Source organism: Crocodylus siamensis, chromosome 5 (genome assembly GCF_052110815.1).
Source record: "Crocodylus siamensis isolate JL-2025a chromosome 5, ASM5211081v1, whole genome shotgun sequence".
In the NCBI taxonomy this organism is placed as follows: domain Eukaryota; kingdom Metazoa; phylum Chordata; order Crocodylia; family Crocodylidae; genus Crocodylus; species Crocodylus siamensis.
Genome location: NC_143399.1, coordinates 38,738,858 through 38,765,983, shown reverse-complemented (window position 1 = coordinate 38,765,983; position 27,126 = coordinate 38,738,858). Strand labels below are relative to the sequence as shown.

The following is a 27,126-nucleotide window of genomic DNA, read 5'->3' as shown; positions in this document are numbered from 1 at the left end:
ACAGTGCTCCATATGGTGCATCACCCTTAGATGGATTATACAGCACTGTAGTTGAGAATCATCTCTCATAAACAGTCTCACTGCCTCCCTAGTTTTCTTTAGACCCAGGAATATTCATGGCAGATATAATTCAATGTGGTAGATTATCCCAGGCTCTGGGATGTGGGACTCTGAAGTAGTTACAAGAACCAGAACAATTGAAAAAGGAGCTTTTTATTCAACAGGTCTGGAGCAGTAAAAACATGATATATCAATATCTAAGCAGCAGGTCAGTGCTTTGGGCAAATTAATACAAGTAAAAAAACAACCCTTTAAAGTGGGTCATTTTCACACATTTATCAAAATTGTTTTTGTCCAGTTCCCTCGGGGGGTGAGCAGCTGGGATGAACCCAAGGGCTCAGAAATATCTTCACACATACACATGCATGCACAATTGGAGCTTATCTAGTTCAGCTGCAAGTGCAGCTGGGCAGTGCCACTGAGAACAGCTGTTTATAATGCCCACTGGATCCAACTCAGTATTCTGTCTTGCAGCTATCTGCTCTGTTGAGGTAGGTGTCCGGATCCTGCTTTGTGTATTGGAGGGGTGAGGCAGGAGATGGGGTCAGTTGTGGAAAGGTTGGGTTGGAGAGTCAGTTGCTAGGGGAATGGACCCCACAAGGTGGGGAGGGGAATGTGTGTCCTATCCCAGTCTACTGTTCCGGATGCCTGGGTCCTCTTCTCCAGATGCGAGGGATGGGTACCTCCCTGTTCTCCCCTCCTGAATATCTGGGTTCTCTGTTCCTGTGGAGCAGAGGGGAAGGGACATGGCCTGCTTGTCCCACATGCTTGGATTCTCTGTTGCAGTGGAACAGGATGTAGCTTGGTTCTCCTGGATGCCTGGGTTCTCAGTGGCCCTATTGATCCTCCTCCAGGCTTTGGCACGGTGTCCTGGCTCCAGGCAGGGCCCTAAGACAGCTTGTGCCTGCTCGATGCGTCGGTGGAAGCGGCACCGATCCCGGGCCAGCTGTTCCCAGGGCCCACAGCGGGCGGCACGGCTAGCGAAGTCCCAGACTATCAGAGGGTGAACCGTAACCACAGGGGAGAAATGAACCTGAGAGGAGAAACAAAGGAGATGAGATGGATGCAGAGACCCTGCTGCTCCCCTTCCCTCAGCCTGGGACTAGTGCCTCCTAGTGGGGAAGTGCCCATGCTCTATTCCCCACCCCCCACCCTTGAGCCAGATATGGCCAGAGTTTCAGGGGAGGATGAGACTCTCCCTCTTCCTTTCACAACCTAGCAATAGAACCCAGGGAGTCCTGGCTCCCAGCCCCCCCTGCTCTGACCCACGTGACCCCACTCCCCCCACCCCTCCAAAACTGGACTAGAACCCAGGCATCTGGTTCCTGCCCCACCCCACCTGCTTTAAGCCAAAGCTCGTTCCTACATGCTTCTGCTGGAACCAGTTCAGGCCAGAAGACAGGACGCCTGGGTTCTGGGTTCCTCCTCTGCGCAGGCTCCACTGGGAGGGGAGGGGAGGGGATGGTAGAGGGAAAGAGTGACTCATCCGCTGAGGTCACAATCAAGTGTTGCATGGAAATTGCCAGCTATTTCTAGCCCCAGGCATGGGGGTGGGGCTGGTAGGGGACCTGCAGGTGGGGAGTGAGGGACACTAGTGGGGCTAGGGGAGCCCAGGGCTGGGGGGCTATGGGTCAGGAGTGAAAAAGCACTGGGAGAGCTGGGGGAGGGGGGACTGCATGCTATGACTGAATTGTGTGTGGGGATGGGGGTGCAGCTTTCAGGGGGAAGACCCTGCAGATTGAGCTATGCAGGGGCTGCCCCAGGGGCTGAATTTTTTGCATTTCACTCCATTGCACTTGCCCTCTCCTGGGGAAAGTCAGGGGCATCGATGTCATCTCCTGAAACTGCCCAGTGGCAACAGGGCCTGCAGCTCGGGATGAAAAAGAACCCAGGAATCCTGGCTCCCAAACAGCCCCCACAAGTCACTAGATCAGGGATGGAACCCAGGTGTCCTGGCTCCCAACTCACCTTCTTGGCAGCTCGGTTGCCCTCCTGGTCACATGCTGTCTCAGTCATCACTGGGTCCTCAGCTCTCCTGGATCCCGGCTCACAATAGTGAAGGGCCACCCTATGGGGGCTCTCCCATCTCCTCATAGGCCAGGGGCTCTGGGAGGCATGGGCTGTCCCAGCCTCCAAGCTGTGTGCCATGCCTAGGCAGGAGACCTGGTCCTGGTTCTGTGGCAAGCAAGAGTCTGAAGCTGCCTTCTGGCCCCTGCTGCTTGTGGAACAGCAGAGAGGGTTGGAGGGGTCATGCCCACAGCTCAGAGATCTCCACAGCTCCTCATTTTCTAAGTCAGTTTCCTCTTCCTCCTCTGTGTCGCTCCAACCCGAGTCACTCCCTCCATCTTCCTCCTTGCTGGACCAATCCTCTCCCTCCCCATCCTCCTCCTCCGAGGGGCAGTAGAACAAGGAGAGGACCAGTGAGCTCTTGGTGATGGGTTCGTTATCTTTTGTTCCATTCAGCAAGGAGATGGTGGCATCTCTTTCACCACCCTTGGGGGCCTCTTTGGATGCCCCACCCATCCCAGGATGTTCCTTCTCTTCCTGGGAATGCTGGGGATTTTCCATAAGTTGTTTCTGGACTTCTCTAGAATCTTCCAACCTCTCCAGATGTTTGTCTGTCTCCTGGAAGCCAGTGGCTTCTTCTCTGGACAGCATAGTGCCTTCTCTGGCATCTTCCAGATATGTATTCATCTCCTGGAAGCTGGTGGCTTCTTCTCTGCCAGACACAGTGCCTTCTCCACTGTCCTCCAGATGTTTGTCTGTCTCCTGGCAGCTAAGGGCAGCTCCCAGAGTATCATCACCTTTCTCCAGGGCTTCCCAGAGCTTCTGTCCTTTTCCAGAGGTGGGATCCAGAGCAGGGGGCCTGTGTAACCTCCCTTCCCTGCCTGTTGGCCCAGAGCAGGCAGGGAGGAAGCTCTCCGTCATCTTCCTCATCATCCTCATGGTTGCAGGGAACGGATGCCAGGCACTCGACCACCTTTTCAGCAGGCACAGGAGGACTTTAGCTGTCATGGTGAGCCTGCCAGCCATGGTGGGCCTGCACGAGAGGCTACCTGGGTCTGGGAAGGTGCCGTGGACCATCTGGGCACAGTGAGTCACCGTGGGGCAGTGGTTGACTAACAGAAGGGTTGTGTTGTGAGTCATGACAGTTGCGTTGGGGATCATGACAGCTCTCTTGGTCTGGAATGGATGAAGGAGGGGTGAGAAGTTAGGTCATTGGGCTCCATCCTAGGAAGTGGGGAGTGCCCCATTGTGAGGGGCATGGGGGAAGGGGTACTAGGCCTTGTCCCATAGAAGAGCAGGAAAATCAACCCAGACCCTACTCCCCTCCCAGAGCTGGGGAGCGAATCCAGGTGTCGTGGCTGCCAGCCTGCCCGTCCCTGTACTTGGTACCATCCTGTTGGCTCTCTCGAACCCCTCCTTTCCCCCTCCTCCACACACACTCATCCTTTCCATCAGTTCACAACATGACAAGGAGAGACATGGAAGGTGGGGAGTGGGGGGCCTGGACACCTGGGTTCTATCCCAGCTTGGACAGGAGCAGAATCTGGGGGTGGGGGGGGAATGGGGGATTAGGAGCTAGGATACCTGGGCTCCCTTCCAGCTTGGGGAGGGGAGTAGTGTCTGGTGGGCTCAAGCAGGGGGCTGGGAGCCAGGACGCCTGGGTTCTCTCTCGCCATCCCAGTTCTAGAAAGAGGGGTGGGGACTGGAGGTGGGGGTGCTGGGATGGCTGAGGTGTCTCAGGTCTGGAAGTGGGGGGTTAGAACAAGATGGCTGGGAGCCAGGATGCCTGGGTTGTTTCCCACTTTGTCTCTCAAAGTTTCCTATTATGGCCTGGCAAGGCGGTCGGGGCCTGGGGCGTCCCCGCCCTGGCAAGACTACACAAGTCCCTCTGGAATGCCGGCTACACCCCACTCCGGAAGTGGGGGGCTCCCACACACACCCCCTAGTGCACCGCTGCAGCCAGGCTCCCACGAGAAGCCGGGGGGCAGGAAGAGACAGGCTTTCCTGACAGGTTTGAGCCATCCTGGGGGGGGGGATGCAGGGGTATATTTTGGGGGTGCTGCACCCCCATTCTGGGGTGATGGGAGGGGTGACCCCAGGTGGTGGGAGGGGGTAGTCCAGCTGTAATGCTTACTGGGGAAACCCCACCCAGGCTAGGAGGCAACCCCTTAAATGGTGGGGTCCCCAGAAGCATGGGGAAAAGCATCATGAGTTTCTACACCCCTCCACTGCCCGTAAAACCCTCAATATGGGGCCGATCCGGAGGGAGGGGGTCACTATAGAGGTGCAGAAAGAGGTAGGGAGTGGGGCACCCCACTGGCTACAGGGGGCAAACTATAGGGGAACAGCCTCAGATCAGGGCAAATATGGAGCAAAAAGGAGGGGCTGGGGGCCGCTTTGGGGGCGGGGTGTTGCGCAGGGAGACGCTTACCGGGGGCTCAGCCGGTGGCCACAGCACTCCAGCAGCGGGCGGCGGGGCGAGGGCGCGGGCCGGGCTCGAGGTGCTCCATGCTGTATCTGTGCTCGGTGCCTGCAGCAGGGTCGCTGCCCGCCGCCCCGGCCCGGCCTGCATATATAGAGCCGGGTGACGTCAGGCTCGACGTCACGAAAGGAGTCACACACGGCCCCGGGGGGAGGGGGGGGGGACAATAGCGCGGTTTCCACGGCAACGGCCCAGCCCCGGCCCCGCCTCACGGCAGCGCGCCGCACGTAACCCTGACAACCCCACCCCACAAGACAATATACCACCCACTACACCGCACAACACCAGCACATACACAGCCCCATACAACACCCTCCACACAGACCCACACAGCATGGCACAACTCCACAACAACAACACACAACTCTGACAGGTATACAGCCCCAATCGCACAGCCCAAGCCCAGGGTAACACCACATAATGCACACTTACAGCAACACGATCTCACCACATATGCACTCCACACAACGCCCACAATGCAGCACCATATGGCACAGCACAATGCAATGCAACCCCACAACACAATGGGATACAACCTCACAACAACACCATGCAACCCACATAGAACAATGCACAGCACAGCACAACCTTACAGCAGCCCAGCATCCACAACAGCACCACGCAATCCCAGCACATACAGTGCCATAGAGTAGCACAACGCCTATATGAACACACACACAGCTCTAGATAGTGCAACACACACAGCAGAGTACACATAACACACACAAAACAACACTGGCATATAACCACACACTAGTACCACACACCTCTTGACACCCATACGCATACGGCTCTGCACCCCTCAACACAACCCTGCAGTAACAACCCCAGCATGTACACAATCCTACATGGTAAATTACAGCTCCACAGGAGCATGCACAACACAGTGCTGGCACACATACGATTGGCCAGCAACACCTTACACAGCACAGCACAGCACAACTCCACAGCAGTTCCCCACACAGCACAACACCAACACATATGTAGTTCCCCACACAGCCCAACACATGCATGCCAGCAGCCTGAAAGTACAGTCCAACTATACAACCCAAAACAACATCCATCATGTAATAACACAGGCGTCACACCGCCCTGCAATGATGCACTCCCACAAAATGCAGAATAAACACAATCTTTCACAACGAGACTGCAACCTCACATGGAATGAACTCATGCCCAATGGAGCACATCCACAACCCAAGTCTCACATGCACACTGATGTGAATCATCATCCTGCCCCATTCCAGAGAGCAGAAACACAACACCACAAATTACACAACAGTATTCAAGCAGGTCCTGGAATACAGTACAAAGTGCCATGTGGGATTGACACAAATGCACTGCAAGGCAGAGCACAATGCAACAGGCAGTAATCCCATGATACACAACACATCATGAGGCTACATACGCAGCACTGTGTATATGAGCCAGGATGCCTGGGTTCTCTCCCAGCCCTGGGAGGGGAGTAGAAACCCAATGGGTTGGATAGGGGGCTGGAAGCCAGGATGCTGGGGTCCAATCTAGTTTTGGGAGCCCAGATTGAGGCCAGTGGGGAGTTCCCAAAGGGCTTTCCCAGCCAGGGGGTGAAGGGTCCAGGACTTCCCCTGATCCCCCCCGCATCTGTCTCAGTTTTAGTCCCAGTTGTACTTTCACTTTTCAGTGGTGTTTTCTTTTACACCCACATTTTCACGTATCTAGCTTCTCTTTTGCTTCCTCATGCTACAGCCTGTGACGTAGCAGGCTGGGTGGGACCGGAAGCCAGGACTCCTGGGGTCTATCCCCAGGTCTGCAGTACTGCCAACCTCATCATGTCAATAATCATGAGAACTCTTAAAAATTAAGACATTTTGAATCTAAATCATGAGATGCTATTTTTAAACTGTGTATGTGTGGGAAGGGTGTGATTTGTGAAGGGTGGGGGGGGCTGTCAGTGTGTATGGGGTTTGGAGCCCTGGCAGGATGTGCAGTACTGTGGGTCAGGAGTGAGAGGCAGCAGCAGGACTGGGGGGATCTGTGGCTTGGAAGTGAAGGGCAGATGCACAGACACGCATGGATGGACAGCTGCCCACAGCTCTGTTGTATGATTCACCCTGGCCCTGGGGCCCCATTCACCCCAGCCCCTGCCGGGCCTGCTCCACTCCCTCCCATTGATCTGCCCCCCCACCCTGCCCTTCCCTCTCCCCCTGCTCCTTCCCTTTCCCCTCCATGGAATTACCAGCTTGGTACTCTCTACATGTCAGAAGAAAAATCCCAAGAGTTGATCTCTCTATCAGGAGATCATGAGTCAATTTGACTTGGAAATCAGGACTCTTGTAATTTTTTCATGAAAGTTGGCATTACTGACTCAGGGAGAGCAGTGGGGGCAGCAGTGAGTTAATGGCAGAGCGGCAGGGGCAGGACACGGGGTTCTATGTAGGAGTTGCTTCCTGCTCTGTGAAATCAGGCAACCTCAGTCTTCCTCATCACTGACCTATAGCAGGAACCTCCAGGCCAGGGATGCTGTCCCTGAATCTCAATGTGATGGGGGGTCCCTGAGGTCCAGAGGCATAGCACCACCCTCTCCTTCTCCCCTCAAAGCCTGGCTGGAGAGTGCAAGGGCTGGAAAACCCTGAAGGCATTCAGCCACTGGGAGGCACCAGCTGTGCAGGGTTTGAGATGAGAAGGGGCAGTCACTGGGGAAGATGGGACTGCACCAGCTGGACAGCTCATCACCGCCACTCTGGAGACAACCCAGGCATCTGGGCTCCCAGCCCCTGCCCTGCTCTAGCCCACCAGCCTCCCTCCCCTCCCAGAGCTGGGATGGAACCTAGGAGTCCCAACTCCCAGCCCTCTTTGCTCTGACCCATAACCCCTACTCCCCTCCCAGAGCTGGGGTCCCAGCTCCCAGCCTCCATTGCTCTAACCATTAGCCTCCACTCCCTACTCGAGCCCTCCGCCCATCTTGGTGTATGTGTCTGTGGGAGGAGACAGAGCTGAAATTCAATCTCTCAGCTCAGGCCTTGCCCCGGAGATCTGGGTACTGGCTCCTGGCCGGGGTGGGGGGCACAGCTGAGAGAGAGTGCGCCTGGGGTGGAAAGACAGAGGGGTGTGCATGAGGTTGGAAAGACAGATAGAGGAGGTGGATGGAGACAGAGTTAGATAGAGGGGTTCATGGGGAAGGATGGATGGAGACAGAGAGAGAGAGGAGGTATATGGCAATAAATACAGGGAGTGTGGCAGAGAGATAGAGCTAAAGAGAGATCAGTAAGGGGGGAGGTCTGTGGGGATGGATGGATAAACAGACAGACGCAGGGAGGCGTGTGTGGAAAGGAGCTGGGCCGGGCCAGGGTGCATTCACGGGGACAGACGGACAGACTTTGTTCAGTGCAGGGGAGGGAGACGGGGAGTCAAGGGGACGTGGAAAGAAGAAGACAGCAGGTGGGACAGAGGCAGAGGGGGCAGAGGTGGTGGGGATCAGTGGTACCCATGGGGCGGCACTGAGAATCATCCCCCTGCCCCACTCCTACCCCCAGCTCTGGCCAGAGCGGCCCCAGGACACCAGGTAAGAGCCAGACCTATCAGGGTCCCTGCATACCCCCTGGGGCTTCTGGGGTGGGTTTTCGCTCCTGGTATATTGCCAACTTCCTGGGGTGGTGGGGGCAGTGTGCATGAGGAGAAAAAAACCCAGGTGTCCAGGTTCCCTGTCCTTCCGTCATGCTCTGACCCCCCAGACCCTACTCCCCTCCCCAAGCTGGGAAAAAAACTCAAGAGTCCTGGCTGCCAGCCCCCATCCCAATTCTAACCCACCAGATCCCACTCCCTCCTTAGAGCTGAGACAGAACCCAGAGGTCCTGGCTCCTAGCCCCCCACCTTGCTCCCCCATTAGACCCCAGTTCAGTTTCAGAGCTAGATGGGGGCTGCCTGGCCCTCCTGCCCCAGTAAAGTTGGCAGTGGGGGGAGGAGGCTGTTGCTGGGAGGGAGAGAGGGGAGAGTGGGGGAGCAGGAACTGAGGGAGGCAGAAACTGATTTGCACTTTGCAGAGTAGCAGTGAAGCCAGCTGGGAGTAGCCAGCGGGGAAGAGGAATGGGACAGGGGAACTGTGGGGTGTGGGGAGAAAGGAACCCAGGCATCTTGGCTCTCAGTCCTTCCCCCAACCATACTATAACACCCTTCCTGTAGTGGGAGAGAACCCAGGAGTCCTGGCTCTCTGCCCCGGCTGCTAAAACCCAACAGATGCCACTATCCTCCTGAAGCTGAGATAAGGACTCAGGTGTCCAGGCCTCCAGCCCGTTGCTGTAACCCACCATGCCCCAGACCCCTCTTAGAGCTGTGGGGGGTGGTGCCTAGGTTGTGGGCAAGGGTCTGGGTAGGGCTGCAGCTGCCCCTGGGAGAGGCTGGGGAGTTTCTCATGCCCTGGATTCCTTCTGTGCATCTAAATAGACCAAGGCTGCAAGCTTCCCCATAACAGTGCCCCCAGCCAGGATTCCCCCAGTGCTGTGAGCCCCCCCACACACAATAGAGACCCCCACTTAGAACCCTGCTGCTGTGTTCTTCCCCTCCAGCAGTGCCCACCCCCATCTGCTGCTGTGAGCTTTTTCACAGCAGTGCAACCACATCAGGGAAGGAGTTAAGTCCAGACCCTTGGTGGGTCCCTGACCGGGTGGGTCTGTGACAGATGAGGAATGCCTGGCTCCATGCTCGCCCCCGCAGGCAGCTGGCCTCGGGGTCACAGCTGGCGTGCCTGAATGCCAGCCTGCCCTGGAACAAAGACAGAGGCTCTCTTGTTGCCTCTCCCCTCCCCAAGCCTAACTCCATACCCACCCACCTCCACCACACCCTGGTGGTTACAGGGCCCTTCCCTGGCATGCACTGAGTTGAGCAGCCTCAGCTCCCTGCCTGAGTGAATGAGCTTTGTAGTAAGGGAGGGAGAGGGGGCATCTTGAGATGCTGGGATATACTGGGGGACAGGGCCATGGCTCAGTGCTGGATCCCAGGGCTGGGATATAGGGGAGGTGGGGCTGTGTCTTGCTACTGGGGTCCCACAGTTGGGATATAGCAGGGTATGGGACTGTGTCTCAGTGCTGGGTGTCAGAGCTGGGATATAGCGAGGGATAGCACCATGGTTTGGTGCTGGGTCCCAGGCCTGCAATATAGTGGAGGATGGGGCTGTGTCTTGGTGCTGGGTCCCAGGGCTGGGATATAGCAGGGACAAGGGCCATGTCTTAGTGCTGGGGACCCTGGGGTAGATCCGGGTTTGTCAAGGAGCCTGCTGGGCCCCTCTCTGCCCCTGGCACATGATCCCCACCCCTCCCCCCATTTGCATTCCACACCCCCCATGGTGCCCTGGGGTGCCCGCTTCCTCCACCCCCTACAAGTCACACTGCACAGATGAATGGGCCATTGAGGCCCTATCGCCCTCGGGGGTGGCAGGAACACTGTGCCCTGCCCTGTGCCTGCCTTGTTCCCTGCCCACACACAATCCTGACCTCTGCCCCGCGTCAGGATAGATACCAGGCGCTTCAAGTTTCCCTACAGCAGTGCCCCCGGCTGGAGACTCCACCAGTGCTGTGAGCTTCACTACATCAGTGCCCCTAGCTGGGGAAGCCAATGTGGTGAGCTTGCTTGCAGTAGTGCCCTGATCCCTCTCCCTGCCCGGTGCTGTCTTCCAGGGTCAAGCCAGCTGGGCACCATGTCTGACGGGGAGCGGCCTCGGAGTGGTCTCAGTCAGGCCAGCAGTGTCCTCACCATCTCCTCTGTTACCCTGAGTGCCAAGGTGCGTGGGGCAGGGCAAGGGGCACCTTGCACTTTCCCAGGCTGGGGGCATAGTTGAGGTGGTGGGATGGGGGGGGTCTGCAGCCTCTGGAGCCCAAGAGGGGACTGTTACCCCTCGCAAGCCGGAGATGCCCAACTCATGTCCCCTTCCTCAGGTCTTTCCTTTCCCCTATAGTGGGGTAAAAAGCCCCTGCTCTATTTGCACCCCCTGTGCCAGCCCATGCCCTGCTCTGGGGCTGGGGGTGAGGCTGGTGCCTCCTAGTGAGAGGTGCACACATGTGTGTGCACACACAGATAGTGGTGTGTGTATACACACATATGCGCCTCCTAGTAGTGTGTGAATGTGTGTATGTGTGTGTCCTCTAGTAGTGTGTATGTGTGTCTGTGTGTGCACACACATGTGTACATGCCCCCTAGTGGTGTGTGTGCTGCCTAATTGGGTCTGTGTATACCTCCTAGTGCTTGTGTGTGTGTGTGCGTGTGTCCTAGTGGTGTGTGCGCCCTCTGATGGGATCTGTATACACCTCCTAGTGCTTGTGTGTGTGTGTCCCCTAATGGTGGGCGGGGGTGTGTGTGTGTGATTCACCTATTAACCCCTTGTTGCCCACCTCCTAGCCAATCCGCTCTGTGCGAAGGGTCCACACCTTTGGGAAGAGGGGGAACTCCATCAAGAGGGACCCTAACTCTCCTGTGGTCATTCGGGGCTGGTTGTACAAGCAGGTATGTGTGGGGGGAGTGACTGGGGGGGGAAGTGGGAGATGGGGGTGGTAGTTTAAGGGGGCTGGTGAGTCAGAGGGCTTTATGGGTGCAAGTAGGGCAGGAGGAATGAGTAGGTGGGGCCAGGGGTAGGAAGGGAAAGGAGGCTGGGGGGGCATAGGCATCTCCTGAAGGGGTTGGTGAGGGACAAAGGAGAGGCAAAGGCATTTCTCCTGGGGGGTTCCCCAGGCCTGCCCCTCACCCAGGCATCGCGGCTGCTTCTTCCAGGACAGCTCTGGCCTCAAGCTTTGGAAGCGCCGTTGGTTTGTCCTGTCAAATTACTGCCTCTTCTATTACCGAGGTAATGTGTCCCCCACCAGGAGGGAGGGCACCCCCAAGCAGGGGGCACTGTGGGGGCAGGGATGGGGGTGCTGTATCCCCAGCAAGGGGTGCTGTGGGGGGGGGCTGTGGGACAGTGCATCACATCCTACTTAGGCATCTCCTTTGGGGTCCCCCAGACAGCAGGGAGGAGATGGTCTTGGGCAGCATCCCCCTGCCCAGCTATGAGATCCGGATTCTCCCGAAGGAGGCCAAAAACCGGCACTTCACTTTCAAGGTCAGTTTAATTGGGTGGGGGGGCGAGTCCTGTCCTGAGCCCCAGCTTGAGGATGCCCCTGAGGGTCCCCAGCTTTAAGAGACCTGGACACCTGGGCTCTTTCCCAGATCTGGAAAGGACAGTGGCATTTTCTGGGCAGAGCAGGGTGGGGCCAGAAGCCAGGACTCCTGGGTTCTTTCCCAGATCTGGGAAGGGAATGAGGCCTGGTGGGTTAGGGTGGAGCTGGGGGCCAGGATGCCTGGGTTCTTTCCCAGCTCTGGGAGGAGAGCTGGGGCTGGTGGATTTGCAGCAGTTGTGAGGATGGGAGCCAGGACACCTGGGTTCTTTCCAGGGCTGGGATGGCAGTGGGGTCTGCTGGATTAGGGTGTTGGGGTAGGAGCCCTGCCCCAGGGGTCTGGCTAGCACAGGCCCTGTTAACCAACCTGCTCCCCTCACATTGTATTCCAGGCAGAGCACCCTGGCATGCGGACATACTACTTCAGCGCTGACACCCAGGAGGACATGAACGGCTGGGTCCGTGCCATGAGCCAGTCAGCAGCAGCAGAGAGCGACTCCAGCACCTTGTAGGGCAGGGAGGCCTGGGGGGGTAGAGCAGGGGGCTGGGAGCCAGGACACGTGGGTTCTCTCTCCAGCTCTGGGAGGGGAGTGAGGTCCAGTGGGTTAGAGTGGATGTGGGGTTTGTGGACGCCTGCGTTGTCTGTTGAACATTCCCTCCTTCTGGCAGGAGCCGGGCCCCTGATCTGCCCATGCCTGTGCCCCCCCAGGACGGGCTGTATGCCAGCTTCGAGGACATCACGCGGGCCGTGCCACCTCAGGCCCTGGCACCTACCCCAAGCGCAGAGTCCCTGGAGATCGCCCAGCTGGCGGAGCCCCATGATGGGGCCCACTTGTCCTCAGAGAGCCTGCCCCCCAATGGCCGCGGGGGCAATGGTGATGGGGGGTCTGTGCACAGTGCTACGGCCCAGCCCCCCAGCCCCACCAATGGGGAATGGGGCAGAGGGGAGGCAGCTGGGCGGAGGTGAGAGACACCAGCCCTGGCCTGGGCCTCCAGAGGTGGGGGACAGGGAGCATTGTGCTGAGGGGCTATGGGTCAGGCTCTGGCTGGGGAGGGGGCTCCTGGCTGCTCCAGCAAGGGGCACTGTGGGGAGTGGGAGACACTTTTTACCCCCATTAAGCCTTTCCTTTCTCTTTCTCCTCTCCCCAGCTCGCTCTGCTCCCAGACCCCCCCAGGCCAGGCACCCTCTGAAACCAAATCACCTTCTGGAGAGCCCCACAGACCCCCCCCACTGCAACGGCCCCCTTCCCCTGCCCTGCCTCCATCTGTCCCACCCCCCTACACCCCAGCCTGGGATCCCCAGCACCCACCCACAGTCCCATCCCCCTTTCTCTCGGCCCATGCCTCCCGTTCCTACTCCCTTCCCCCAACCCCCGTCGAGCTCTCCAAGGCCCCGGGGGCTCCCCCTGATCCCTCCACCCCTCCCCAGACCCGGCGCAGGGCTCAAGCAGCCCCCCTGGCTGTCTCCTGTGAAGAGCTCCCCCTCCTGACCCACCCGTGGCACAGCCGTGCCCTGGTGCGGCCCCACACCCCTGTGGGTCGGGTGGACATTGCCCCAGGCTCCAAGACCTTGGGAGAGCCCCAGGCTGGGGGTGGGACCAGGGGCAGGTCCACCCTGGGGCGCCCCCAGACCCCCTCGGAGCGCTACGACATCCTGCCCTACGAAGACCCCTATGCCCGGCCTCTTGGGCGCTACCCCCGCAGCCCCCACCCCACCCGGGTGCGGCCGGGCACCCCAGCAGAAGAGCTCCAGGGGGACACGGGCACACTGGGCCTCAGCCTGGGGAGGTCGCACCGGGGCCGGGTAATGTGGGGTGCTTGGGGAGGGCTGGGGGGGCAGGGTCTGAAGTGTTGTGCTGTGGAGGATTGGAGTGGGGGGTTGTACAACAGGGAACAGGGCTGGGGCTGGGTGTTGGTCAGGGGCTGTGTGTCAGGGTAGGGAGCTGTGTTGGGGGTCTGGTTTGGTGGTTGTTACCCAGGGCAGGAGCCTGTGTCAGAGGCATTGGTAGGAGATGCTGCAGCTTGGGGAGCACTGGAGGGCTGTGGCATGGGACGGGGGGAGGGGTCTCAAGGAAGGGGTGTTCCTGGGAGCCCTCCTGACTTCCCCCCTTCTCCCCCTCCCCACAGATCTCTGACCGGGCTTTCCTCTCCCCAGGGGGTGGCCCCCCTCATGCCCGCCCCCATGGCCAACTGGTGAGTCCCCCTGCCCACTTCCCTATGTCCCCCTGCCCCCTCTCTTGCCACTAACCCTGTGCCCCCCACTCTTTCCCCAGGTCACCCCTCATTCCGCCTCCTCCAGCCTCCTCCACCTCCCGCCACTGCCCCCACCCCCCAGCCGCCCCTCCCTCCATGGGAAGAGATCTTCGCTGACTCACACGGTAGGTACCCCTCCCCGGCTTGCGGGAACCCCACCTGCCCCTGCTACTGCTCTTTCCTGTCTCAGTTTCCCCTTTCCATGCAGCCCCCCCTGTTTTGCCCTTTAAGGGAGCCTGGACCCCAGCTCTGTGGAAGGAGCTAGGTGAGGGCTGGATACCTGGGTTCTCTGCTGCTCAATCCCTTACTCTCTCTCTCTCTCTAGCCCCGGAGTCTGGCCCCACCACCCCGGGATAGGAGCCACTTCCTGTCCCCTCCTGGCTCTGAAGGTGACACGGATGTGAGTGTGTTGGCTTCCTCCTGTTACAAAAGAAGCCTGTAGCATACTGGGTGGTATTATAAAAAAGCTAACCTTTGGGTTGTATTAACAGTAGTATCATTTGCAAATCAAGTGATTCTCCTACTCTGTTCAGTACTGGGGAGATCTCCCCTGGAGCACCGTGTCCAGTTCTGACCCTGTGCTTCAAGAAAGATTTGGATAGATTGGAAACAGTCCAGTGCAGGGCAGCAAAAATGATGAGGGACCTGGGAGGCAAGACTGCTGAAGAAAAGCTGGAAGAACTAGGGTTGTTTATTTTTGAGAAGCAAAGACAGAATAGGGATTTGGTCACAGTCTTCAAATACCTGAAGGGCAATTATGGAAAGGATAGAGATGAACTTTTCTCAGTGGCCACAGGGGACAGGACTATGATAAATGGCCTCAAGCTGCAGCAGGGGGAACTGAGGTTGGAAAAGAGGAGAAACTTTCTGACTCTAAGGGTGGTCAAGCTGCCTAGAGAAGCTGAAATCTCTGTTTCTGGAAGCTCTCAAGAGCAGGGTGGACAGACATGTGGCTGGGATGGTTTAGCCAGGGATGATCCTTCTTTGAGCAAAGGGCTGGACTAGCTGTGACCTCTTAGATTTCATAGACATTAGGGGCTGGAAAGGACCTCATGAAATCATCAAGTCCAGTCCCCTTGCCATAGGCACGAAGGCTGCCAGGATCAAATGATCCCAGCAAGATAAACATCCAAACAGCTTTTGAATGAGTCCAGAGTAGGTGCTTGTACCACATCCAGGAGGAGTCTGTTCCAGACCCTGGACACTCAGACTTAGGGTGGCCATAGAGGTACCTCAAGAATAGAGGACAGTCTCCACCCCCCAACCTCCTGAGGCTGGGAGGGGCACGGCGAGCTCCTGCAGGTGATGACGGCAGTGTTGGCAGTGGGGCCATGGTGGTGGCAAGCAGGGAGCTCTCATATGTGGCCATGGCAATGTTGGTGGGGGAGGAGGATGCCACCAAGCACTGAAAAATAGAGGACATAAAGGCATCTGGTAGAGGACAGAGGACCAGAAAACTGGACTGTCCTCTATAAAACCAGACAAATGGCTACCTACTCAGAATGTGAAGAAGTTTTTCCTTGTTCAATCTAAATCAACCTTCTGGAGTTTGTGGCCATTGGACCTTGTTATTCTTTGGAGAGCTTTGGTGAACAACTGTTCTCCCAGATCCTGATGCACTCCTCTTATGTACTTATAGGCTGCCACCAAGTCACCCCTGAGCCTTCTCTTCTCCAGGCTGAAGAGTCCCATGGCCCTCAGCCTCTCCTCATAAGGTTTGCTCTTTTGGCCTTTGATCACATGGGTGGCTCTCCTCTGGACTCTCTCAAGTATATCCACGTCCCTTCTGAGTGGAGGGCCCAAAACTGGATGCAGTACTCCAGTTGCAGCCTCACCAAGGTTGAGTAAAGCGGGAGGGTGATGTCCCTGGTTTTGCTAGATCTATTTGAATTAAAAAGGCTGTGGGCCCAGCCCACTAAAAATCAGGTGCTGCCACTGGTTGGGTGGCCAGAGCCTTTTAAAAATTCAACTGATTATGGGGGACAAATCATAAGAAAACAGGGTGTGCACGTGCAGGGTCAAAGGGCCAAAACAAGTGCTCCCTGGGGGGACACCAAGCAGAGCATGCCAGACAGTGCCCACCGGCCCTCGAACTCAACTAGAGTGCTGGTAGCTACCACCCAGTGATGCTCCATGCAAAGACGTGCGTGCAGGACACTGAGGAAAAATGCCCCAAGGTCTCCAGGGACCTTCCCAACCAGAGCATCCCGCCTGGACAGCCAAATGGTGAGCTTGGTCAGAGCCAGAAGGAGGTTGACCAGGAGGTCCCGGGCTCCTGGTTTTGCTAGAGATGCATCGATGGATGCATGCCAGAGTTTAGTTAGCTATGCTAGCCACAGCATTGCACTGGTGGCTCATGTTCATTTTGTGGTCAATCAGGACCTCCAAGTCTCTTTCAGCCACAGTATGATGCTGGTTGTTCATTCCAAGGTGGAGCACCCTGCAGTTCTCTATGGTAAATGCTATCAGCTTTTGGTCTCCCCACTTTACAAAGGTGTCCAGGCTGGTCTGTGTCCTCAGACCTTGTGAGGTCCCTTCCAGCCCAACTTTCCTATGATCCTATGACAGGGAACCAAGTGACGCTTCCATCCTATTCAGCACTGGGGAAAGCTCTTTTGGAGCCCTGGGTGCAGTTTGGGGCCCTGCACTTCAAAAAAGATGTGGACAGATTAGGAAGAGCCCATCAGGGAGCCAAAAATAATCAGAGGCCTGGAAAGCAGGACTTAAAAGGCTGAAAGAGTTGGGACTGTTTAGTATGGAGCAGAGAAAACTGAAGGGGGTTTGAGAACAGTCTCTAAAATCTGAAAGATGGTTATATGGAAGATGGAGAGTGGCTTTTCTCTGTGGCTGTAGGGGACAAGACAAGGAACAATGGTCTTAAATTATATCAGGGGGAATTTAGGTTGAAAATGAGGAAGACCTTGCTCACTCTGAGGGCAGTCTTGCATGGGAACAGGCTGCATAGAGAGGCCATGGCTTCTCCATCCCTGGAAGTTTTCAAGAGCAGGTTGGACAGGCACTTGGCTGGGATGGTCTAGTCAGGGATGATCCTACCATGAGCAGGGGTCCAGACTAGATGTGACTTCCTGAGGTCCCTTCCAACCCAACTTTTCTATGATTCTCCACACAATACGCTCTCTCTCAAGCTCTCTCTCTCTCTCATTCTCTGATACACACACACACACACACACACACACACACACACACGCAGGTGTTCAGACCCTAAACATGGATGCACACATGCTCACAAGTGTACCCCAAGCGCACACATGTACATGCTTGTATACTGTCATGTGCACAAGCTTGCACAAACACATACAGCTGCCCAGACAAACACACAGCACCCCCACAATGCCAAAGAAGTACACACACCCTAACACAACAATCCTCAGTCAGAAGGCCATGGCACCCTGGGTGGATTGAGATCCTGTCAAGGGTGCCATGGAATGCCACACAGTGTTAGCATTGCTAGATGTGCAAACATGATTCACAAGATAAACCCAGAGATGTCCAATAGGAATCCATAGTGTCAAAAATATTCTGACATGCTGTGGGCTGCCTGAGTTCTTTGCCACAGAAGAGATGCTCTTTTATTTTTCTAAAGTAAAAAATTGGGAAAAATTAAGAGCTGACAATTTCCAAGTGGTATCTGGAGCCTAAAAAAGTTAAGACTCATTGCCTTAACCCACATGTCTACTTACGCTGTAGAAAAAGCTCTGGTGATCCACCCCAGATACAGCTGCATCTCTGTGTTGGACAAGGGGCCCCTGTCAGTTTTCTGCTCAGGGCAGTGCAATGGTGTAGGGAAGCAGTTCCTAGATCTGCCCCCAACCCTGCACCCCAGCCTGTGATTATATAGGAAGTCTGACGTGGGGCACAGGAAAAGTGAAACAGACATCCCACTGCTTGCAACAGCACCTTGGCAAAGGGGTATACATCACATCAGCCGCAGGGCTGGGGCAGCTCCTCTGGGAATGAGTGGTGTCAGCCACAGTGCCATCTAGAGGCTGCAGATGGATTTGCATGTAATTCCCATGTGACCTTCCTTGTTCTCCCCTCAATGTAGGTCCTTCTGACCAAACTCTGTGGCCAAGACAAACTGCTCCGGAGCCTGGAGGAGGAGACAGGCCATCTGCAGGCTGAGAAGGTAATTTAATGCCTGTGTCATCTCAGCATCTGGCAAGCGGGCCCATATAAACAGCCCCTCAATGCATTACACCCCAGAGATGGCTGCATCTCAGTGCCCTACACCTCCCCCATGACAGGCAAGCTTTTATCCAGTGGTGGTGTATTTCATTACTACACGGACCTGCTTCCAGTGGATGGAGTGTGGTGAATGCAACCTGCCCAGGGCATGAAGAGCAAAGTGTGTGTGTGGGGTATGGACCCCTTGATTGCTGGGTGGTTCTTAAAGGGGAGTGGAATTAGACTTAGGAGACTAGGTTTAGAGTTTTAGACTGTAGGTTTATATTGGATATCAGGAAAAACCTCTTCACTGTTAGAGCAGTGAGGCAGTGGACTAGACGGCCTAGGGGAACTGTGCGCTGTCCATCACTGGAGGGGTTCAAGGAGAGGTTGGACAGGCACTGGTCAGGGATGATTTAGGTGTAGCTCTGCCTGTGTTCTGCTCTGGGGATTTCCCAGGCTTCTGGGCTTTGCTGGTTGCCCTTGCCCTGCTTTTCTGCTACATGTGTCAGGGTGTTTTTAAGCCTCTTTCAGAGGCACTGGGTGTTGGCTGCAGCCAAGGCTGGGAATTGGGACTGGGCTATGCCAGTGTGCCTGCTGCGACTTCAAGCTGTTGGCTAAAGGGTCAGCCTGATTGCTGTATTTGGGGTCAGGAAGGAATTTTGCCCCGTGGTCAGATTGGTGTGGATTTGGTGGGAAGCATATATTAACAACGTTTTACAGCAGCAGCATGTTGGCTGCCATGATCCCCCTGCTTTACCTGTGCCTGGTTAGGGTGTGATATCTTGTGTTGTGTCAGGGTTGATAGCAGTTTTACAAAGAGCTTAGGTTATGGATTTGTACAGAGTGGTTTAGATAGGGATGATCTTGCCTCAGGCAGGGATTGGACTAGATCAGCATTTCTAAACATGTGGGTCATTACCCAAAAGTGGGTTGCAAGAATATATGAAAGGGTCATGAACAAATTTAAAAAATGGATTCTCCTTTAAAGGAGAAAAACCATGGGAAACCATGGCTTTTTCCTTGTAGGCTTGCAGAGTTCCACCCTCTCTCCCCCACATACCCACTCCCTGCCCCACGCATTGGGGGGCAGGAGCCTGGGAGCAGGGGGCAGGAGGTCGGGAGTGAGAGGCACTGGGTTGGACTGACCATTAATGTTTACAAATGGGTCCTGATACAGAAAAGGGTGAGAACCACTGGACTAGATGCATCGGGAGGGGGGGGTCCCTTCCATCCCTGCTTCTCTGTGATTTCTATGCAAGTCCTCTCAGTTGCTTGTGTCGCCTTGTCTCAGAGGTTAAACCAGCCTTGATCCCTTCCAGGAGAGGCTGGAGAAAGCCCTGGAAGTGACCCGCCATCAACTGGAGGACTTCAAAGGGCATGACCTGGCCACCGAAAAGATCTGGTACCAGCAGAGGCAGTTGCAAGACGAGCTGGTCCAAGTGAGAGCCCAGCTCAACGACCTGGCACTGGTGAGTGTGTGTGTATGTTGGGAGGGGAGGCTAGGCATGTTCCACCCCAGAGATGGCTGCATCGGTGCCAGGCTTAGGGTCCTTATATGGGCAGCGCTCAAAATGCACCCCCCAAAAGCAGCTGCATCTGAGGCAAAGGAGGGATTCCCTGCACAAACAGCCCTCACCATGCTTTGCCCCAGAGGTGGCTGCATGTCAGGCTGCACAAACAGCTTCTGTTTGCCCTCCAGGACAGCGAAAGGGCCTGGGCAGACTATGTTGCCTTTGAAAATGAGCTACAGATGCTGAGAGAAACCCTGGCACAAATCCGGCACCTCGGCCACCCCCACGTGAGTCAGCCCCATATCTGAAGGGGTTAGGTTGCAGGACCCCCTGCCTCATGGGCCCTCTGAGCAATCAGTGCTGAGAGCTGGGGACCTGGAGGAAGCAGAGCAGAGGAGACCACTGGGGTGTCTGGGCCCAGCAGCACTAACACTGGAAGAGGCCTGATACCGGAGTAGATGGACACAGGGTCTGCACCAGGGGAGAGGGTTATGGGCTGGATGGGCCCACTGGTCTGCTTGGAGGGCAGGAAATACCAAGCTGGATGGAACCATTGCTGGGGGTGGGGCCACTGCTGTGTGGGGCTAGATGGGACTCTTGCTGTGATACTGGGTCCTGGGCTGGATGAGACCATTGCTGTGATAGGGGAAGGTTATTGATCTGGATGGACCATTGTTGTAATGGAGTGGGGGTGGTACTGGGGTGGATGGACCTATTGCTGTGAAAAGGGGAGGGTTATTAGGCTGGATGGGACCAGTGCTTTGATGGGAGGTACAGAGTTCATAGATTCATAGATGTTAGGGTCAGAAGGGACCTCTGTTGGTTATTGAGTCTGGCCCCCTGCCTTGGGCAGGAAAGAGCGCTGGGGTCAGATGACCCCAGCTAGGTGCTTACCCAGTCTTCTCTTGAAGACCCTGAGGTAGGGGAGAGCACCACTTCCCTTGGGAGCCCATTCCAGATTCTGGCAACCCTTACTGTGAAGAAGTTCTTTCTAAAGTCCAGCCTAAAGTGGGACAGGATCAACCATTGTTGTGATGGGTGGGGGGATGCACTGGGTTGGATGGGACAGTTTCTTTGATGGTGGGGGTGGTGCTAGGCTGGGTGGACCATTGCTATGATAGTGAGGGGTACTGGGCTGGATGGGAGCATTACTCTGTTGAAGGAGGGGAGTACTAGGCTAACTGAGCCCACTGTTGCAACGTAGAAGGCGGGTAGATACCAGGCCAGCTTTACCCTTCTACCCTTTGTCTTCAGGAGCAGAAGGCTGCACAGCAGGAGCTGTGGATGATCGAGGACATCCTGGCAGGGTTGAAAGCCCATGGTCCCCCCTGCCCCATGCCAGACACCAGGAGATGCCCAGGTGCCAGAGCCCTCCCCAGGGGCCTGCAAGGGCACTGTGCTGTGGGGGACAGGAGCTGGGTCGGGGAGGGTGCCATGCTGCACAGTGGGGTGGGGGGAAGGCTGGGGACAAAGGGGGATGCTGACACTGGGTGGTCTTGTTTGCAGGGCTCTCCCCAGCCACCTCCCCGGTCCTGGAGCATCGGGTCAGGTCATCTCCCAGCTCCCTCCCCTTCCCAGGGCTGGAAGGTCCCAGAGATCCCCAAGAGCTACTGCTAATGGTGAGGGGTCTGTTGTCCTGGAGCCTTGGGGTGGGTTGTGGGGGACAGGGGTCACACAGGGGATCTCCTGTATCCTAGGTTCACTGTGGGAGTGGGGGGAACAGCCCCCAACACACTCCACCCCAGAGGCAGCTGCATCGCAGTGCCAGGTGAGGGAGCCCTGTAGGACCAGCTCTCAATGTGCCACACACCAGAGGCTGCCACACCTCAGAGTGTCACCAAGCTGTTTCTGCTCCTTTTCCTGGGGAAACTGTAGGATCCCAGAGTCACTCCCCACAGACCGCCTCTCCCTCTGCCCCAATCCACGCCTGACCGTGAGCCTACGCTGGAGCCCACCAGGCAGATAGACCAACCAGCAGCTGGGCATGTAAGTAGCAGCAGGGTGGGGCTGGAACAACCCCAGCCCTGATGTGCCAGTCTCTCTCGACCTGCACTCTCCAACCCTCACACCCTTGGTGCCGGTGTTCTTCACTCCCAAATCACAGCCCCCTGCACCCCCACCACACCTTGCAGCCCTACAGGTGCCCCTCATGCTCAGCCCCCTGCTCTCCCCCAATGCTGCTGGTGCCCCTCACTCCCAATCCATAGCTCCTTGCTGTCTCTATAGCCCTGGGTTCACCTTTCTGTTCCCCTGCAGAGCCCACCTGTCCCTGCAGTGTTTGGGGGTGCAACCTTGGGCTCAAGGCCCCCCCAGAGTCCTCCCAGAGGAGGGGCCAGATCGCCACAGCCAGAGAGAGGGAGCCCTGACCTCACTGTATCAGGTGGGTCTTTCACTTTTGCTGTTAAACCGGGTTGGCATTAACCTCTTGTGCCCCAGCCCCTTTAACCACTTCTGCTCTTCTCCTTCCATAGGTTTTGGCTCCCAAACTGCTGCCCTCCACCTTCCATGGACCCCCAGCCCAGCATCTTATGAGCCGTGGGAACAGAGACCAGCAGAGCTGCCTGCCAAGGTATATGAGATGCCTGGGTTCTAGCTGAGCTTTGGGAGAGGAGTGGGGTCAGGTGGGTTCGAGCAGAAGGGGCTGGGAGTCCAGACTCCTGGATTCCAGCCCAGCTCAGGGTGGGCTGTGAGGTCAAGTGGGTTAAATCCAGGAGAGGGTGGGGGCTGGGGGTCTGAACATCTGGATTTTGTCCCAGGAGAAGGGGTCTAGCAAATCTGAGCAGGGGGCTGGGAGCCGGGTCACCTGGGTTCTAGCCTGACTATGGGCAGGGAGTGGGGTCCAGTGGGTTAGACCTGGGGAGGAGCTGGGAACCTGGATGCCTGGGTCCCCTGCAGCACACTGATCCCCTGATGGCTGTCTCCTTGTGCCCCCCACAGGCAAGTGCCCCTGTCCCCTCCACCCCGCACCGGGCACGGATGAGTGCCCAGGAGCAGTTGGAGCGGATGCAGCGCCACCAGGAAGCCCAGCGGTCACAGGATAGAGGCAGGCCCAGCCCCCCGGGGCCCCGGCGCAGCTCCCACCGGGGCAGTGCCAGCAGGGTGGGTATGCAGGCAGTCTTGGCAGGGAGAGGGGATTCCATGCAGACAGGAGGCAGGGCTGCCTGGGGCCAACCCACTTCCCTTTAGGGCGGACCAGGCCCCCTTATTCTGGAAGTGGGGCTGTCTCCTGGGTCCTCTACCCAGGACACTCCAGCTTCCCCCCACCCAGTCCAGACAGCCCAGGGGCCCTAGGTCAGCTGTAGGAGACTAGTGGTGTCCAGTGGGCATGGAGCTGTGAGTTAGGACACCTGGGTTCTCTCGCTAGCCCTGGGAGGGCAGTACGGCTGTTGGGTTTAGGGGCTCAGGCTAAGCTGAGTTCAGGTCCTGGCGAGGGGGGATGCTCCTTATTCTTGTGCCTCTCAGATGAAGCAGAACCAAAGGGACCTCCCCAGGCCCTTTCTCTCTGCAATGCCTCGTCCCCTTCCTTCCTGCCCCAAGAAATGGGCCTGGCCTCACTGCACCCCACGGATTAAGGGAGCCCCAACCCTCCTGTCTGCCTGTGGGACCTCTTAAATTACCAGCCTCCCCTGCCCAGTCCAGCCCTGCCCACCCTTCCACAAGAGCTGAAGCAGGGGAGACCCTGAAAGAGAGAGAGAAAGACTGGGGAGAGGATCTGGGATGGGAACTGAGGGGGGCAGGGTGAGACCATGTGTGGGGGAGGGGCTATAGGGATGCAAGGAACTCTGGGCATGGGGGGAGATGATGTGGGGGTAAAGCATATGGGGTGCATAAGGCTCTGGGCATGGGGGCAGGGGAACTGTGGTGTGTGAGGGGTGGGTTATGGGATACGTGGACCCCTGGCATGAGTGTGGGGGGACCATGGTGTATGTGGGGGGCAGAATAAGCAGGGGCAGAGAGCCCTGGGCATGGTGGGGCACGGCGTCCGGGGCATGGAGGCAGGGGACCTGTACAGTGGAGAGAGAGGATACAGAATCCATGGAGGTTGGAGCATGGGGGTTGGAGGGACCATGGTGTAGGGGAAGGGTAATGAGGCTACATAGACCCATGGGCATGATGCGGGGCAGTGAGGGGAAGGGTTTTATGGGCAGAGAGAGGCCTAGGGAATTGGGAGAGGGCCCATCAGGGTATCATGACTTGTCCCTCCCCTCTAAAATTTCCCCACCCCCACCAGCTACCCCTCCTGGTCCCACCCCCCAACCCAGGCCCAGAGCCAGCCCAGCCTTGCAGGGGGGGTGTGAATGGGGGGCCCCAGGGTCCCTGCGTCCCGGGGGCCAAGGGAGACCGGCAGCGGATTGTCAGCCTGTCCTACATCCTGGCAAGTGAGGCCTCTCAACGCAGCAAACTCATCACAGGTAACAGGCTAAGCCTCTGAGACATTGGGGTTCCAGCCCAGCTCTGGGAGGGGAGAGTGGGGCCTGGTGGGTTGAAGCTGGGGGGGCGGGTTGGGAGCCAGGACATCAGGGTTCCAGTGAACACTGGGACGGGAGAGTGGGGCCTGGTGGGCTGGAGCAGGGGGTGGGGGAGAAGCTGGGACTTAGGGTGCCTGGGTTCCAGCTCCTCTCACCTCTCCCAGTGGCCTCCCTTTCCCCCTCAGTGCTGCCCCCCTCTATCAGGGCTGTGAAAACAGCCAGGCAAGTGAAGCAAAAAATGCCTGGAATGTGTTTCAGCTGTCAGGGAAATTCCTGACTCCTGACAGCAGCTCCCAAGGGGGAAGAGACAGGTGGAGACGATAGGGGCAGCAGGGCAGATAAAGGGGCCTTTTTCCTCTCTGTGTATTCCCAGCTCCCGACAGGCCCCACCCCAGAGCCAGCTGCATCTCAGCCCTGGGCAAGGGGGTGTTTTATAACCAGTCCTTGGTGTACCCTACCCCAGAAGTGGCCACATGCCAGGCTCCAGACAGGAAGGGTGACCCTGCCTTGTTTCTCTCTGCAGGGAGGACCCCATCAGAGCCCCAGCTTGGGGGACCCAAGCCCCACTCAGAGCCCCACCAAGAGCAACTAGATGCACTGACCAATCAGCATCTCATGCTTTCTGCCACGCCCATCCATGGGGACCACCAGGCCAATCACATTGTGGCTGAGAGAGACTGCTCCCCCAGTCAGTGTGCAGTGTTTCCCATCAGCACAGGGCTACAGTCAGGAGCAGCCAATCGGGGCTCACCTCTGTCTTGGAACTCTGATTGGGCATTGCCCATTCTTGAGGTGTCCAGTCAGATATCAGCTTTGTCTGAGATGCCCAATCAGGTGTCACCATCTTGGACAGAGGCAACCAATCAGGCTTCATCCATGCCCGATACATCCTATGGGACATCCTCACTGCCTGAACCAACCAATCAGGTGTCAGTTTCGTCTGAGGTATCCAATCAGATGTACTCTCCTGCACCATCCAATCCTGCCACCCCAAAGGATTATGGGGAGCAAAAGATTGTAGGAAATGAGGGTTTGGTTAATGGCGGGTATCAGGGGCAGAGTGGGGGCCCCAAACCCAGTCAGGTGAGGGTGCACTTGAGTGAAGTCAGCCAGCCAATCAGAATCACACTGCTCCAGTCTAGCTTCTAGCCCATTGGCTGTGGAGTGGGGTTAAGTCCTGCCCTCAGGGCACCCCCAGAGGAGGATGCGGTGCTGAAGTCTTAGCTGGGACTTTCCCAAGTCCACTGGGGATTTGAGGGGGAGAGGGAAGACAGGCTGGGGGGTGGGGTTGGGGGCCTCGATATCCCCAACCAAGGAGGCAGGGTGGGGAGACACTCCATGTGGGATCTTGTTGCCCTCTCCCCAGTTCTGCATTGAATAAGGGCACCCTTCTGTGGTCAGACAGGGAAACAGCCCCCTCCACCTTGGAGCTGAGGGTCACTCTATTTGCCAGGAAGAGAAGGCCACTGGGGACCCCCAAATATTCCCCTGCTTGGCTGGTGCCCCTCAACACCTTCCCTTCAGCTCCTGACAGGCAGCCCTGCCCTCCTGGCAGTGCCCCTCACTCTTCACCTGCCGCCCCCTTCCCCCCCCCACCGCCCTGCTGGTGTCCCTCGCTCCTAACTCACAGCTCCCTGGCATCCCAGCCCTGCCTCCATCTCCTGCTGACTGTGCTAGCCAGAGAGCTGAGATCAGCATCTAGAAGGAAGAGGAAGTTCATGGGACCTGTCATCCTCCCTAGTTCCCACCCTCTACATTTGCAGACCTGGGGCTTGGAGCCAGACAGATTTGTCCAAACATGTCTGGGGGTCATGAAAACAAACCCCACGCTCCAATTGGAGACCTGTGGGTGTGATGAAAAGGTGCGGTGGAGCATGAGGTGCTGAGGAAGCTTTTCTAATATAGGCAGCTCCTGCGGCATCTCAATGCTAGAAGAGGTGCCCTGTATAACCAGCTCCCAACATGCCCCACCCAGAACCAGCTGCACCTCAACCCTGGGTGAGGGCATTCCTGGATAAACAGATGCCTCCTCACCCCAGAGGTACTGGGAGCCCAACCCAGCCTTAGCAGGCAAATGTATTCAATAAAGTTTGTGCTGTTCAGCTCTGTGTCCTGATCTTCTTTCCCAAAGCAAATCCCTACCCAAAAAGCCCTGTATCCCAGGGGTGCTCAATCCCTGGCCCATAGACCAGATTTGCCCATGGAGCTGTGTCATTTGGCTGCAGGGCTCCTCAATGGGTCTGGAAGTCTGGCCAGCAGGGAGCGGTGTGGCTACATTAAACACTGCTCCCCTGACTAGCCCTGTGTACTAGATAGGGCACACATAGTTGATCTGGATGGTATTGGGGCCAATCTGGGCAGTACAGGGCTGATCAGGGCAGTGTAGGGCCCTAGTCCTGGCATGTGGTGCCCAATCCAGCTCCACGCCAGTCACCCAGCCCAGGGGGCCACAAGGTAGAGCATAGAATCAGAGAAATTGGGCTGGAAGGGACCTGCACAGCCAGCTCCTGCCAACTGCCTCGTCCTCCATGCTGTCCCTTGCTGGGGTTGGAGTAGGGGAGCACTTCCTCCTACACTACTCCCCACAGAGCCCCACCTCAGGAGAGACCAGATCTGGGTATCATAGAATTGTAGAGAAGCAGGGCTGGAAGGGACCTCTGGAGGTCCTCTAGTCCAATTCCCGCCTGATCCCAGCCATCCTATGCAAATCCACAGTCTAACCAATTGATAAAACTACTTTTTTTTTTAATGGAAAATTTTCACGTTCCAAGCCAAATCAATTCCAAATCTGTGACTCATTCAAGAACTATATATGGCCCTACTACCAGCAAACATCTTCTACCCGAACCTGGGGCTTCAGATATTTCCAAATCATTTGGCAGGTGTCCTACGTGCAGGCCCACGAAGGTTTGTATATCCCAGGTTTTGCTTGCCCTCAGCCATATGGCTGCAGGAGCAAGCTGAGGACGAGTCTCTGTACCATAAGGTGGGCATAAAGCCAAGATCTTCCCCCTGGAAATGAAAGTGGGAGGGTAACT

General features: G+C 56.9%; 2 protein-coding genes across 8 annotated transcripts; one reads left to right on the top strand and one right to left on the bottom strand.

Moving 5' to 3' along the window:
• Positions 1-197: 197 nt before the first annotated feature.
• On the bottom strand, positions 198-4,663 carry PPP1R15A (protein phosphatase 1 regulatory subunit 15A). Of its 3 annotated transcripts, none has more exons than XM_090047724.1 (4): positions 4,499-4,663; positions 2,029-3,243; positions 1,400-1,501; positions 198-1,093 (listed from the first exon to the last, which is right to left on the bottom strand). In XM_090047724.1, the coding sequence occupies exons 1-4, from the start codon at positions 4,637-4,639 to the stop codon at positions 683-685; spliced, it is 1,869 nt and encodes a 622-aa protein (XP_089903850.1). In that variant the 5' UTR covers positions 4,640-4,663; the 3' UTR covers positions 198-682. The 3 variants fall into 3 exon arrangements, with proteins under 3 accessions (XP_089903850.1, XP_089903851.1, XP_089903852.1); XM_090047725.1 differs by having other exon boundaries at positions 1,427-1,501; XM_090047726.1 differs by lacking the exon at positions 1,400-1,501.
• Positions 3,263-26,184, top strand: PLEKHA4 (pleckstrin homology domain containing A4). Of its 5 annotated transcripts, XM_090047722.1 has the most exons (23): positions 7,587-7,966; positions 8,062-8,090; positions 10,198-10,301; positions 10,916-11,020; positions 11,246-11,357; positions 11,515-11,612; positions 12,060-12,175; positions 12,337-12,630; positions 12,817-13,471; positions 13,795-13,860; positions 13,941-14,045; positions 14,246-14,320; positions 17,987-18,067; positions 19,428-19,577; positions 19,808-19,906; positions 20,874-20,979; positions 21,126-21,238; positions 21,495-21,605; positions 21,876-21,999; positions 22,091-22,188; positions 22,557-22,718; positions 23,851-24,031; positions 24,612-26,184. In XM_090047722.1, the coding sequence occupies exons 3-23, from the start codon at positions 10,218-10,220 to the stop codon at positions 25,235-25,237; spliced, it is 3,561 nt and encodes a 1,186-aa protein (XP_089903848.1). In that variant the 5' UTR covers positions 7,587-7,966; positions 8,062-8,090; positions 10,198-10,217; the 3' UTR covers positions 25,238-26,184. The 5 variants fall into 5 exon arrangements, with proteins under 5 accessions (XP_089903849.1, XP_089903845.1, XP_089903846.1 ...); XM_090047719.1 differs by lacking the exons at positions 7,587-7,966; positions 8,062-8,090 and adding an exon at positions 3,265-4,078; XM_090047720.1 differs by lacking the exons at positions 7,587-7,966; positions 8,062-8,090 and adding an exon at positions 3,266-4,078 and having other exon boundaries at positions 11,285-11,357.
• Positions 26,185-27,126: the final 942 nt, after the last annotated feature.